General features: G+C 44.5%; 1 protein-coding gene across 16 annotated transcripts in view; it reads right to left on the reverse strand.

Annotated features, from left to right (window-relative positions):
* Nucleotides 1-14,454, reverse strand: part of Piezo2 (piezo-type mechanosensitive ion channel component 2) — a 372,639-nt gene that overhangs the window by 64,261 nt on the left and 293,924 nt on the right. For 8 of the 16 annotated variants that reach the window (XR_015642301.1, XR_015642300.1, XM_087592765.1 and 5 more), the window contains exons 19-27: nucleotides 12,481-12,513; nucleotides 11,902-12,116; nucleotides 9,950-10,110; nucleotides 5,833-6,009; nucleotides 5,418-5,543; nucleotides 3,912-4,112; nucleotides 2,551-2,755; nucleotides 2,336-2,437; nucleotides 1,163-1,328 (exon numbers count right to left, since the gene is read on the reverse strand). Coding sequence is in view for 14 of the 16 variants with exons in the window: in XM_087592765.1 (XP_087448891.1) it covers nucleotides 1,163-1,328; nucleotides 2,336-2,437; nucleotides 2,551-2,755; nucleotides 3,912-4,112; nucleotides 5,418-5,543; nucleotides 5,833-6,009; nucleotides 9,950-10,110; nucleotides 11,902-12,116; nucleotides 12,481-12,513 (1,386 nt within the window). In the remaining 2 variants the exon portion in view is untranslated. 16 annotated transcript variants of the gene reach the window in all.

A 14,454-nucleotide genomic window follows, 5' to 3' on the forward strand; every position in this document is an offset into this window, starting at 1 on the left:
AGATCAGACAGGTTCTTAAAAAGTGACACCTGCATGCCACCCGTCTCTGGAGCCCAAGATGGGGCATTCCACACAGACACCATGATGTCTTAGTGCTGTCTGTCTGCCTCTGCTCTATCTTCCCAGCAGGAGTCAAGGACAAACACTAACCCAGGAGCCTTAGAGGCTGCAGGATCAGCCCTAAGCCACAAAGCCAGATTCCACAGTGCTGTTAGGCTACTACACTGTGGCTGAAGTCAGTCTAAAAAGCTTTCCTGCGTTAGGAGAGCTGGGGAGCCTGACTCCAGGCAGGGCTTGGCATGAAACTATGTCTGGAAATCTCAAAATACAGAATGAATGCACCAGGAGAGAAATTGGGCTGGGTATACATCGGAGCTCCTGCAGAGAAGCTCAGGAAGGTGAGGCTGGGTGTTGCCTGACTGGGAAGACAGAGTGGAAGACAGAACTATAAACGGATCCCACACAGGGATCTGGGAGACGGGACATATGGACGGAACCTCTGGGAGACAGGACATATGGACGGAACCACTCAGGGAAGCTCTGGGGGCTTCACTCTCTAGGCTCTTGAACACAAGGGGGAGGAAGAGGAAAGACAGGAGTGATAGACATGGTGAGGAGGGATAGAGATGAGGAATGATGGAGGAAGAAATGAGGAGGGGTTTTGATGAGGAGGGACAGAGATGGGGGTGATTAGGTAGGAGTGATTAGGGTGAGGACTAGAGGAGGGGGAGATAAAGACAAGAAAAGAGGAGAGGATGAGGAAGGACAAGGATGAGGAAACACAGTGGGGATAAGAGACTCAGGATGAGGAGAGATTAAGGAATGAACGAGAGAGGTAGGAAAGAGAGCAGGTAGATGAAGGGTAAAGAAAATAGAGAGGGATAAGCAGAAGAAGATGGATGAAGGAGGACGAGGGAAGATAGATGAGGAGCAGAAAGGATTCTTCCTGGAGGGATGCCTACTGGTATTATTGATCTATTACAGTTTCTGTTGGAGACTGAGGCCATTAATGACATTCTGTGGGGACAAGAGGGACACAGAGGTATAACTCAGAGGCCCATCTACTTCCCCTGTGGTCCACAGAGAGAGCTGCAGTAAAGGAGCAGCTCGGACACTACTGCACACAGAGACTGCCCGCGTGAAGAGACGGAGTTGCCGTTACCTGCAGTGAATGAAATCTGGTACAGGGTTATGCTGGCTGAATGAGGCCGCGTCAAGGTTCATGCAAATCTCGACATTGTCCCCGGCCATGATGCGCACAGCTGCCTTGTTTTCGTCCTCAAAAATCTGTCGTTGTAAGGAAGCACACAGGAGCAGCATGAAGTCATCTGGCAAGACAAAAGCAGCCACTCTTCAGGTTCTAAAACGACGACGCACGCAGTCACCACAGCTAGTCGGAGTCCGAGTTCCTATGTCACTTGTGTCCCCAAGGAGCATGTCGGCTTCTAAGGTTGGAACCAAGTCCCCATTTCCTGATCTCAGCATGGGGGCAACAGAGTGAGTATAAGGTACGCAGGGCTGGCAATGGTGACATCAGGATGCTGTCATGTCCAAATGCTAGGCGCCTGCCTCCATGGATCTTCACCTACCAGTGCTGAGAAAGTCACTGGAATGCCTGCTTATCCTTCACATGGATACAGACATCCTGCTCTTTCTGCTCACCAGCTCCTTTACGTTTGTAACCAGACTTCAGTCAGTGCTTGCACTGAGGGTGTTTGAGAGCCGGTGGCCAAGGCAGGCAGGATGTGAAAGGTCATGAACAGGGGCTCTGAGCTGCTCAGAGCAGAGATTTCCTGGGGCAGGTCTTTGGGCCACTCCCAAGGCACAGGTAGCTTCCTCGATTTAAAAAATCAGCCCCACTCTGGAATTTTCCATGGCACTGCCACCCCCCACTGTTCCAGAAGCACTGCTCCTCCAGCCATCCATTTTCTCACTGTCCTAGAAGTCTGGGCATGCAGCTCTCATGGGGCTGACATCCAAGGCTCCTCATTGCTACCACAGCCCTGTCTTTCACTTTGGTCTCCCTGCCGTGATGGCTGCAAATGGAGTCAACTTACAAAGCTGCCTCTCCAGTCTATCCATAAAGAGGCAGGCATATGTGAATAGAGGGGTTGAAGCAAGTTACTTCAAAGTTGATTTGTTCCTTTTGCAAGTGGACGTGAACTGAATTAGGAGGTATTGGTGACTCGGAATAGGAATGCATAAGATAAACTTCACACCCTTGCAAAGTTCAGTGAGGGAACTAAGAGTACTAATGCCTACCATTTGAAAACTAACGAGCAAATACAAACCAACTAATACCTACACCCCCATGGTCCCACAGCAGAAAACTTACAGACAAGAAACACAGGGTTGGGCCGCACGATGAAATCTGGGAAGTACAGCCACTTGATGATGTTGTCATTGAAGTTGGCACCCTTGAACCTCCATGGGTAATCTGCAAGGGGCAGGGATGAGCAGACACAGTCAGTTCCCTGGTATCCCCGGTATGTCGCTGCACTTCCCCGTGGTCCACTGGCTAAGGCTAGATGCTCTAGGCAGGATGCTCACCTCGGCAGGGGGCAGGAGGGATGCCTATGCAGACAAAGTACTGGAAGGTGATGATGCAAGCCAGGAAGCAGCAGTACTTGGGCCAGACCTCAGCAATGGCTTTTCTTCTGCGACGGTACAAGACACCGATCAGCCAACAGGCATGAATCATGGCGTAGAAGTCCATTCGCTGTCCAATTACGTTCACTGACATTAGGAAACAGGTCTGTATAAGGATTGTTAAGAGACAAGAAAGATTGCATTTATTAGGAAGGGACAACAGAGAGCACTGCTTTTTAGTCTGTCTGTACTGGTTGGAGGAGCCTCAGTGTAAAAGCAGGGGCACCCCATTGCTCAGAAATAATGATACAGGAACCTTTATAGTTATTGATAAGCTTCAAGGCACTATGATGGGCAGGTTCTGAGGTATTCTAACCCGACATTCTATTCTATTCTATTCTATTCTATTCTATTCTATTCTATTCTATTCTATTCTATTCTATTCTATTCTATTCTATTCTATTCTATTCTATTCTAACCTGGCCTACTTTCCAGCCACAGGGTCCTTTACCTGTCACCTTGGACTTGCCCTGGCACTTCCTTCTTCATTTGTATCCTGATGGTGACTCCTCTTCCATGACTCTCCTTCTCCCTCTCTTGCCTATCCTCTCCTGCCCAGCTATAGGTTATTGTGCTCTTGATTTAATCAATCAGGAGATGATGGAGAACAATGCTTTCCCAAATACTGAGTCATACCAAAGTCTGGGCTGCAACCAGATCTCTGGGTACAGAAATCATCATTGGAATACACGGTCCACAAAAGCATCCCCAAGGCCTCACTGTTGAGTGTTTTTTTTTAACTGTGGATATAGAAATGCTGTGTGATTCCTTCTGTGAGAACTGACTGTGCTTTTCGTAGAAACTGCTTCAACAGCACAGAAGGTGACAGCTATAAGGTCCTTGTGAAGTGTCACCACTGTAAATTTGTCCCCTTAATTCCATTATAGATTATCATTATTGAGTTCCACTCTCCCACTTTGTTACTATTCTTTCATCACCACTCGGTGTCACAAGAGTTCACCTCTCAGTTTACGCATTCAAAATGAACGCAAAGATGGAAAAATCTATTCTTAATAAGAAACCAAGATGATTGCGGATATATGTTTAGATGGCTCAGGAGACCTAGGGACAAAGTGCACTGTTGTTATCTGGGCTACTGGCTCCCGACTTTTGAGAACTTGAGCTAAGCTGACCTATCACCCTCAGTAGCTTTGTGAAGCAAAAACTGGAGACGTGTAATGAACCCTCAGTGACCAACTGGCCTGAAGAAAAGATATAAAGATTCATGCAAAGAAACCAAAGACTTGAGCAAGGAAACTTACCTCTAGGCCAAACTTGTAGAAGAAGTAGTTTACAAAATATTTGGCACAATTGATAAGCCCATCATCTAGATGTAACCTTGTGATGTCATGAAAGATAGTTTTAGACACCGGAGCAGTCAAGTTGTTTCGGCCTCGATAGTACTCCTGATGTCGGTAAACAGTGACTTCGAAGGCCAAAATCGCCAACATCAGGAGGTTGTTCTACAAACAGCAAGCAAGAAAACACATCTGTGTACACTACAGGCATTGCGACTTGGTCCTTCTGAGCAATTGTAGTAAATTGTTGCTTTGAAAATCCAGATGTCTCAAAAGGCAATGTTATACTAGATGTCACCTGTCTTCGATATAGTATTGAACCTATTTCTCTGTCTTATTTACTGCAGCCCTACCATCGTAATGGAAATGGGCTAACTGTTATGCTAGGGTCCAGTCTCTCTGGGCACAAGACTGTGGCTGCTGCTTGCTGAGTACATGCCTCATACCAAGAGAGCAGCACAGAAAACCCAGAGGAAGGCAGTCTCTCCTTGTTTGCGACCCTTATGTGCAAAGTATCTCAGGGACCACTGGGGAAGCCACTGATTGTGGGGACAGGATGACAATTGGAGAGGGAATCTAATACCTCTGTAGACTTGCCAGAGAGAGAGGTAAAGTGAGAAGCAAGTTCAGGATGGTAAAATCCTGGTCATAATACTCATGACAAGAGCATTGACTTGTGTCAACGGGTGCCAGAAGCCATCTGTCAGGCTTTCCAACTGTCACTTTATTTTATCCTGACAGATATTTGGACAGTGGCTTTGTAGAAGCTCTGGAAATTATAGAACGGGGGTGTATCATATACTTAAAACTCTCAGGCGCCCAGCGGAAAGGTCTTATCTTTGTCTTGTGAGAGATTAGGACAATGATTAAGGTTGCTCGAGTTATTCATCAGTGTGAAACGTACAAGAATGTGCAAGATTCTAAATGGTTTTGTTTCCATTAAGTTTCTATGACTGTTTTTATTAAAATATGCTGTGTTATTTTGTGATATAATATGTGCTCCTTATTAAACATTCAAAAAAGAAGAAATGGGCAGCAAGTATTTCCTGAAGTGCTTTTATGCTTTGTTCTCACAAATAATCATTATTAATAACTTGATAGATTTTAATTAGTAGTTTTCTTTGTGTCTAGAAAAGATAATGTATGATATTATAAGTTTTTATTTTTCAAAAACCTTAATAATGTAGTTTGGACTTGCTTCAGTTCTGACGTGACCACCAACTGTATACTTTAATGGCGACTTGAGGTAATAACGAAGGTATTGGTTGTCTCTCATTGAACTGAGTCAGATTGCTTAGCCACTTTCTCTTTAGCATAATATAATACTGGTTTTAGTATTTAGTCATTTTAGATATGAACTAAGAAGACAGAGTTACTATCAAAGAGGCTACTAAGAGTCTTAGGAGGGGGGAGCAGGAATCACAAACTATGACTGTGCAAAGGCCCACATGAGGTCCAACGAAGCCTTACCCTCAGGTAGACGAGTAAAGGGGAGGACTTCCTCAGGCCAACCCACTCAGTGGGATCAACAGGGGCACTGTAGAGAAGAGACTTGTTCAACTCATTAAGGGGTATGTTGGTTTGATTTTCATTGGGCTGGAAAGAAGGCAAAATGAAGTAAAAACAGCTTGTTAAATTTTAGAGCGCAGGCTTCTCCCCTTCAGCCAAAGGGAGTTTGGAGGGGTAGGGAGGTGAGGACCCATTTCAAGTAGGGAGCATTCTCAGGTTAAAAGCAAATGTATGTCCATCAAATGGACAGAATAAAGCTACTGTGGGTGAGGTGACTTTTAAACTAGAGAGAATGTTCTTGGTATTGTGACTCCCCATATATCTCTCTTGATCCTTTTGAGGTCATCGCGGAAGGCCCCCCAACTTTGAGGCTCACCAAGGAGCAGTTGACAGAAAAGTTCTCAGGCTTAATGGTTTGCAGCTGGTACAACATTTTGCAGACGATGATCACACACGTCCAGACAGTGCAGACACTGGAAGCCACACGGCGGAGTTTGGCATATGGCAGAGCAAATGCCCAAGAAATCAAAAATACATAGTTGAACAGAGACACCTGAAAACACAAGATCAGAAATGGGAACAAAAATACATGGCGTGGCAGGACATTTACAACACAGGATAATGTGATTCCAGTTCTGCAAAGGTTGTCTGAGTTCTTATGTGTAAGGCACTCCCTTAGGTGCAGGGTGTTGCAAAGATAGTGAGGCGCTGTGGTCTTGAAGATATTATATCTCATAAGTCAGACAGACACAAAACCAGGTAGAATCCATATAATGTAACAGTAGTTAACTTATAAGTGTGCCTGGGCTCCTGTAATAGCATCCTGAGGGGTCCTCAGTCCAAAGAGGGGATTGACAGAAAGCTTAAACAGGCTATGAACGATGCAAGGCATACTCAAGGTCAAGGACGCAGAAGCAAAAAAATAAGACAAGAGGTGGTGTGATGAGGATAAACCACTGGATATCAGGACATTTTAGGGCTACTCAAAGATGAGGATGGAGAGGAAATTTCAAGTCAAGCTTTGACTGGTACCTTTGAACCATGAAATGGCACATGAACTCACTCTGTAGGAAATAGTGGTCCATGTATAGACCTGACATCAGAGAGTTTGAAGGTAAGATTTGCATATATTTAAATACATGCCACAGAATTAAGGAGGGAGAAATGTAAGGGCTAGGTTAGCTGTCAGAGCCCAGCTCTACCACAGCTATGGAGGTGTGGAGTCAGGGACCATAGTGATGTGAAAGCATGTGGTTCTGTGCTTGCATTGATAAAAGATGCAGACTGGACTGCCTGGGAAGTAAAATTAACTTGATTTGATGGCCAACTGGTTTGACCATGGCAGGTTTTTAAATGGAGAAAGTGTGAGACATGATAGCCAGCTTTTTTTTTTTGTGGGGGGGAGTCTGAGTAGGTGAAGTATCATGTTATGATATGAATTACCAAGAATATGTTAATTTAAGGGGAAGGACAATGGGTTCATCTTGACTGTTGGCTCTGGACGTCCATGTATTTATCAAGCAGACAGATCTAGCCAGTCCCCAGGTCTAGTCAGTTTCCTCAGCTTACAGTTCTTGATGACTCCAGAAACACCACTGTCTTATTCAGCCATGGGCCATGTTAATTTACTTTGATGCTGTCTCAGGGATACAGCTGCTCTCAGTGAAAATTATAGCATGCGCTCACTATAAAACTCACTATGTATCAGGTACACAGCTCTATGAGCTATTAGAGAATAGATCGCAAAAGTGGCTTTAAACATATGAAAATGGAAAACTTGAACAGTAACAAACATTTGTGCAGCATGTTCTCTGCTCCTGAACTCACCTGCTTGTCCCTATGGAAGGCAAATTCATATTCTCTCTCTCTCTCTCTCTCTCTCTCTCTCTCTCTCTCTCTCTCTCTCTCTGAGAATTAAGTGCTGAAATAGTAAGCTATAAAGAGCTATTTTGCAGAATTAACTGGGGAAGAAGGAGATGCTATTTATAGGAGTGTCCAATAATCTACAAAGTGCTTGGACACAAACAGAATACTGTGTTTTATCAAAATGCTTTGAGGAATGAATTGACTGTTTTCCCATAGTCAATGGTAGGGCTAATTTGAATGTTAAAAAGCAAATTATATTAAAGGTATTTACTATGAAGTAAGCCTCTTATTTCTTTGATTATAGTTTTAAAGCTCTCACTATAAAAGTAGCACATGTAATTTGCACAGAAGTTTTTATTTTCTAAGTGATATAGGCAAAGACCATAAGTCTTCATTCCTAACCAGGTTCCAGGTGACAAATGTCCTGAGGGTTCCTTGCCCTCAGGGAATATACTAAGTCCATGAATGTCCCAGACAAAGCCACATGATGAACGTGCTGCCTGGGTCAGCCATGTTTGACAGTAGCTCCCAATATAGTCTAACCCATGGAAAGAAAGATGTTCTGCTGCCAGTGGTTAGAGCTGTTTAGGAGTATCTATACAGGAGCGAGGTCATCAGAGGGACTTCAGGCCCAGTCTTACTGACAAGGAAGGACACCAATTATTTCAAGGAGAAGCAAGTTATCTAATAAAAGGGGCATGTGATTTGAACCCCACATCTTCCAAAGGCTCCAGATATGACACTCCTGAAGTGGTCTGGACCACGACATTAATAAGAACTCTATGTGTATATAATAGAGATACTTATGAGTTGGTTTTGGTAGAGAGGTCTAATGTGATCCCATTTATACCTTGAGGAGAACATCTAGTTGCAACATGGAGGGTGTACTGGATAAAGAAAAGATGGGTTAAATGCTGAGAATCTCTTAGTTATCCAAGGAGAGAGATCATGTAGGCAAGGTGTTCAGTTTTAGGGTTCACTGGCTCGGTGCCTTAGGGCACCAAGAAGTGAGGTCATGTATCGCCCATCAATCAAAGCAGTGGATTTGAAAGGAGATCAATGCCCCATCACTTGTGGATGTGAATAGGCAGTAATGGGACATCAGGAGCTTAGGCACTCACCCTCTAGATGGGGAATAGGCAGAGTAGGATGTGCACAGGCCTGGAGCTAAAGAGGGACACAGGAATGAGACAGAAGGAGTAGAACTAGGATATGTATCACAGGACATGGTCACCGGTATCCAACAAAGGAGAACAGGGTTGAGGAGTCTCTCCAGGGAAGATATTTTATTGTTACAATCTCACAAATAGGAAAATGGGTCCAGCACAGAGAGCTTCTTCATTCAAAAGTAGGATGGTGTGAATGCCATGCACATTGCTCTAAACTCCTGCTCTCCTGCAGCATCAGGACCTGAAGGGGTCATGGGATTATTATCTCCATGGCAACAAGAGTCTAATGGAATGCTCACCAAAAATGAATCCATGTTGTATATAAATTTTTATTGTGCAAGTGAGTTTGGATAAAGGCCAGTAAACTAGAAAAGGACCAATGAGATAGAGAGGAGACCAGAACATACATGACATGAAATAGAAGGGAGAATACAGGAGGAGAATGGTACAGTGGGAATGGAGGCCAGGAGACTGGAAGAGAAATGGAGGACAGGACAGCAGACAAACAAAATATGTATGAAAAGGCCATAAAGAAACTTGTTATTTTGTATGCTAATTAAAAAATTAGTGGTATCAAATAAAATTGTTTGGTCTGAAAACAATTCAGATGAATCAAAATATCCAGGAAAATGGTGGCCCTTCATCCCCATGTGTAACAAGATTCTGGTTACCTAGGGACTCAGGGTAAAATCTGATGCCATAATGTTCTCTTGGCAAAGTTTATCTTCCATTTGTCTTATGTGCCAAGCAGCTTGGTTGGAGTGTCATGACCGAAGTCCTTAAAATTTGTAGGCAGTAAGCTCTGGACTTAAATTTCAGGGTGAAGATTCTGAACTATAACCAGCTGAAAAGCCATCCAGGAAAGTTAGAGATAAAAACCATCTACCTTGGGCTGACTTGGTCCAGAGTAGAAGTCTGCAAAATCTATTTGATGAATAAATTGAAAGACAGTTTGTTTCTCCACAGTAAACATGGAGGAGCTCTTGATACAATGATGTTCTTATTTTTAAAATGAAGACATAAGACAGAAGTAAAAACCAAGTGTACCATCAGCTTCATATCTTATTAAGATAGCGAGCAAGATGAATTCTAGCAAAGATTTAATAATGTTTTGGAACCAGAGTATACTCCTCACCAACACAAACTGGAACTTTACTCCAGCTTTGGGAGAGAGATTCCCATTGTGGTGGAGAAAGACAGCCCACTGCACATAGTTCAGAAAGCGTCCTTTGCTAGATGACCATGCCAACTGGAAACTAAGGCATGGGGTTTTCTCCTCTACTGACGTTCACTTTCTTGACTTCACCAACCTTGGGTCTTCTGTATAGTAAAGCTCATGCACTCGTATATGCCTTGATCCCTGAATGGATGGGGCATTACACTATGAATGGACACATAGAGAAGATGCAGACTTGTCATGATCTGTTCGGTCTGATAGTATAGCAAAAACATACTTGCCTCTTTGACAGTCACCCAGATAATGTACGATGAGACGATTTTGATGATGTGCAGCTCCAAGATCCACCACATAAACACCTGCAACTTGTGGAAATACTCCAGGAACTTTAGAAAGAGCACAGTGAGCCGGTCAATCACGAGGTGCCACTTGTTCCTGAGATCTGCAAGGCAGTAAATACAGCCAGAAGCATGACCACTTTTGATGTGATCAATGGGGACACTCTTGTACCTTTCAGGATGGGATAAGGAGCTACCCAAGAGTCAGCGCATGAGCTCTATGAACCTGGAGAGGAGGGACACGAGAGCCCCATGCCATGCTGCTGACTGAACACAAGGGCCAGTGTTACTCCATGTGCCTTTTAATTAAACCAATGCAAAGAGTTCTGTCTTGAAAACTTTTAAGTTGTGTTAAATCACCTGAGCTCTCTATAAATGACATCTTTTCCACCCAAACCCTGTTTCCACCAGTGACAGTGAATGGATAAGGTTCTCTCCCTCTCCTTTAACAAGCACATCCTGCAGGTCTGCTGTGGGCAGAGGCAGCTCGTTCCTTGTCATGGTTTCCTAAAGTGTGTTCAACTTCATCCTAATCATCTTAATCAACTAAGCCATTGTATTTTTCTACCTCAGGGGCTCACATCAGTCTAGCCCTGACCTGGTCAACCCCACTGGAAGCCACACAAGACTGCCTTTTTTTTTCCCTTTTCATGCTTCAGTTCTGGGATGTGCCCACCTGTAAGAGGTAGTTTTAATGTGACTGTCCTTGGCTCTGAACACTCAATGAGGTTTTAGTTACACTGAAAAATACTTATTACAGAGTGACTCAGGTGACAGTCAACAGGGAAACAATTTAGAGGTATATAGCAATAAGGGTATGGAGGGATTTTTGATGGGACCTTTAGTAAGGGACAAAGTCCTCTTTAAAGAAGTACAATGAAATCCCAGCTGGCAGAATTGTCTCCCCACAAACACAGAGACACAGACACAGACACAGACACAGACACACACACACACAGACACACACACACACACACACACACACACACACACACAGTGTGGGACAACTGCAATTCAGATGTGAAAAACACATCTGGTTCTTGCCTTGGGTTTTCAGAGATGAGTTAGAGAAGGGAGCAAGGCTTCACCACAGGGCTTTCAGAGTCATTTACTCCACAGCATTTTTGATTTTTTGCTCTTGTATAGCTGAGAGCCAGCTAAGACATGTACAGCATCTCCTGCCCTGGCCCAGAGACTACACACTCACCCTTTCTGAGCATTACACTATCCTTTTGCATCCTCTGTCAGATAACATCCATAACCATGGTCACCCCATTCCCTTCATTCTGGTCATTACAGGTATATAAAGAAAGCCCTCCCCACCCAAAAAAGCTCTAAGTGCACCCAGGAGCATGACCCCCTTTTGGTGTTATTAATCGCAGAGAATATCTTGTAACTTTCAGGATGGAAGAGGAGCTCTTAGGTCCGTGCTGTCCAAGACCCTGCAGAGAGAACACTAACCTGAAAGACCAACACGCGATTGCACAGCGCCCCCTCTACTAGAACTAGTATTCATAATTGACAAGCCTCAGAACGCCTTTCACTAGAAGGAGTCTCTGAAGGTGACACGAGGAATGTCAGTGCTCTGTGCGGGGGCCTGTTTTTGCTTACAGTAGCACAGGTTCTGTGAGAGGTTCCCACATAGCAGAAGACAGAACACACCCTTCCGGGTCTCCTCCTGGGCACTCTGCCTATCATTGGGGATTGTTAGCCAACCATTTGCTCCCTTCCTGTTAGGCCAGATGAACAGGAACTTGTAGTAAGTGGAATAGAAATACTATCCCTAAAGCAACCAAAACCATCCTGCAACTGTTATTTGTGTAATAACCGGTCCTTTGGAGGAAGTCACCCTGTCATTCATGCTGATATGGCAACTGATGAGAGAGACTGATTACCTGAGGATTCTTCCTCCTCGGATTCCTCTTCCTCACCTTCCTCCTCCTCAGACTCATCACTGTCTTTCCCAGCCTCACCCTTCTCTGCCTTCTTGGCACATTCTTCTGTCCTCTCCTCCCCAGGCTCTGCCAACTTCTGCCTCTCAGGCTTATCGAGGCTGGCCGTCATGTTCATAATGGCTAGGTCTGGGAGGCTTCCTTCAGGGTGGGCTAACCTGTGAGCAGAGAGAAGCTGAGTGAGAAGAGGAAGGGATGCCAGAAGGGTGCAACGGAGGGGCAAGTGATGGAGGCCAAACTGAGGCAAATCAGTACGTGTACAAGGATCAGCTGGAGCCCTGGGTGTTAGTGTCTCACCGTGTTTTGATGGTTTGTTTGTTTTAGGTTCTTTCTAAAAACACTCAACTGGACTTTGTTAGCTTTTCTTACTCAGGTTCTAGTGATTGGTCAGGAATGAGAGCTATTGACACCTAAACTTGACATTTTTTTCCTGGAGGAGAAAATGGTCAGAGTTTAGGATGTAGAAGCATGGAATGGCGTCATGTAGAGCGAGCATTTCATGGCTTCACACGGGGGACTTACTCATTCTGGTGGATTGGTAATTTTTTCTTGATGCTGCTCAAAGTAATTGAAATAGAAAGGAAAAGAAAGAGGAGATGAGAAAAGAGGAGTTATAAGGATGTCAGAGATCACAAGACATGCTCTATATCATCACTATCCCATCGGGGTTATGCGGGTGCGTTGACGGCCTAATGCCAAGTGCATTCCAGAATGGCACCAGTGGTGTTGCTTTCACTGCAAGTCTAGGCTCAGCAACTTGGTCGGAGTGGGCGCGATGGTTGGTTTGTAAAGGAGAGGATATATATATATATATATAGTCAACCTGCACCATGCTCTTTACGTAAGGTTTCGAACCATCTCGCAAGAACCACATCATTTGCGGATCACCTACATCTTTTCAAATTTCTTAAATGAACTCTCAGTAAGTCTTGGCATTGGCTAATTTTATGCTACCAGCGTCTAAAGCATACGCGAGGAGAGGCACACACTTTCAGGTTTAGGCATCTTCATCACATCCTGTCTGTGGACCACTGATATGAACTGGAAGCTTCTGGAGATCCGGTAGGAGCCAGAGCCAGAGCCAGAGCCAGAGCCAGAGCCAGAGCCAGAGCCAGAGCCAGAGCCAGAGCCAGAGCCAGAGCCAGAGCCAGAGCCAGAGCCAGAGCCAGAGCAAGAATGCAGGGGTGGGGAGCATCTACGGCCCTCAAAGCAGCTAGGGTCCCATAGTTTACTTCATAGCAGGCAGCACAAGTGAAGGCTTTTCCAACACTCTATTTTTGAGACGAGCTGCCCTCAAAACTCCCAGGCCAAGCCACCATTCTTTAGCCACCTAGTGGCTGGGACTATGGGCAAGTACCATGTGCCTAACTTCCTAATTGTCTCAACAAACGAAATGTTCTTTATTCAAGTTACTGTTTTAAGAGACACTTTAGGCAGGACCGTGTATTTTATGAATCTGTATTCTGGAAACGCTAGTTATCCATCGTTCCATTTGCAACAATTATTCCACACATTTCCATCTGCTGTGACGGAATAGATAATCCCATCCTACAAGCTGGATTGTGGAACCTCAGGGAAATTATTTAGATTTCTTAAACTTAGTTATGTTTCTATCAAATACGTCGGTGTCCTTGGATGAAGTCTGAGCTATTGTCACTAATACGATACTTGAAGACACACCTGTGGCTTGAGGATGCCGTAGTGAGAGTCTACATTGTCCTGGGGCCTTTAGACAGTATCATGAAAAAGATAGTCTCTTAAATGGGGGCCAGTCACGTAGATTGCAATATGCCAGGAGAAAACTGCTAATTTAATGCAGAAGGAGTATCTAAGCAGAGTTAGGGGTAAGCATATCTGGGGATGGGTTATGCTGAAACCATACTTTCTTGCCTTAAGTAAGTCTACACGCCTTCTCTATTTCTGGGAGGCTGAATAGCTTTAAAAATGAAGCCCCCCTTTTCTTTCTACAGCAATGCTGCACATTCATGTCACGGATAACACCTAGCAACCCCGATTTGTCAGGGTTTGACATGTGTGTGACACCTGTATGAGATGTGTTTGGGTGACATAGCTGGTGCAATCACCAATCTCCACCCTCTCTTGAACTGCTGCAGGCCTGCATTTTATCAGCAGGAGGACATCTGCCATCAGGACAAAGGCTTTGGCCTTGTGATCTTGGATTACACATTTTAAAGACAGCATAAACTTTGAACTGAAAAGGCAGCTTTCTACGATTCCCTGCTAACTGGAGAATGAAACTCCTAGTCACAAGGCTATTTCTAAAGTCACTACTAGGACCACACTGCAAAATGTCCTCAGCAAAGGTACCCAAAACTGCTGTACCATGATGAGGACGCTAGTTAAATCAACGATGTGGAAGATACTGGAATGAAACTGTTGGAAGTAGTCTGACTTCTAGACGCTTCTCTACAAAATCTCCAGGCCAGATGAATCTGAAAGCAGAAGAGACCGGGGCTCCTCCACACTGATTTGAAG

This window comes from Rattus norvegicus, chromosome 18, assembly GCF_021556685.1.
Source record: "Rattus norvegicus strain SHRSP/BbbUtx chromosome 18, alternate assembly SHRSP_T2T, whole genome shotgun sequence".
In the NCBI taxonomy this organism is placed as follows: domain Eukaryota; kingdom Metazoa; phylum Chordata; class Mammalia; order Rodentia; family Muridae; genus Rattus; species Rattus norvegicus.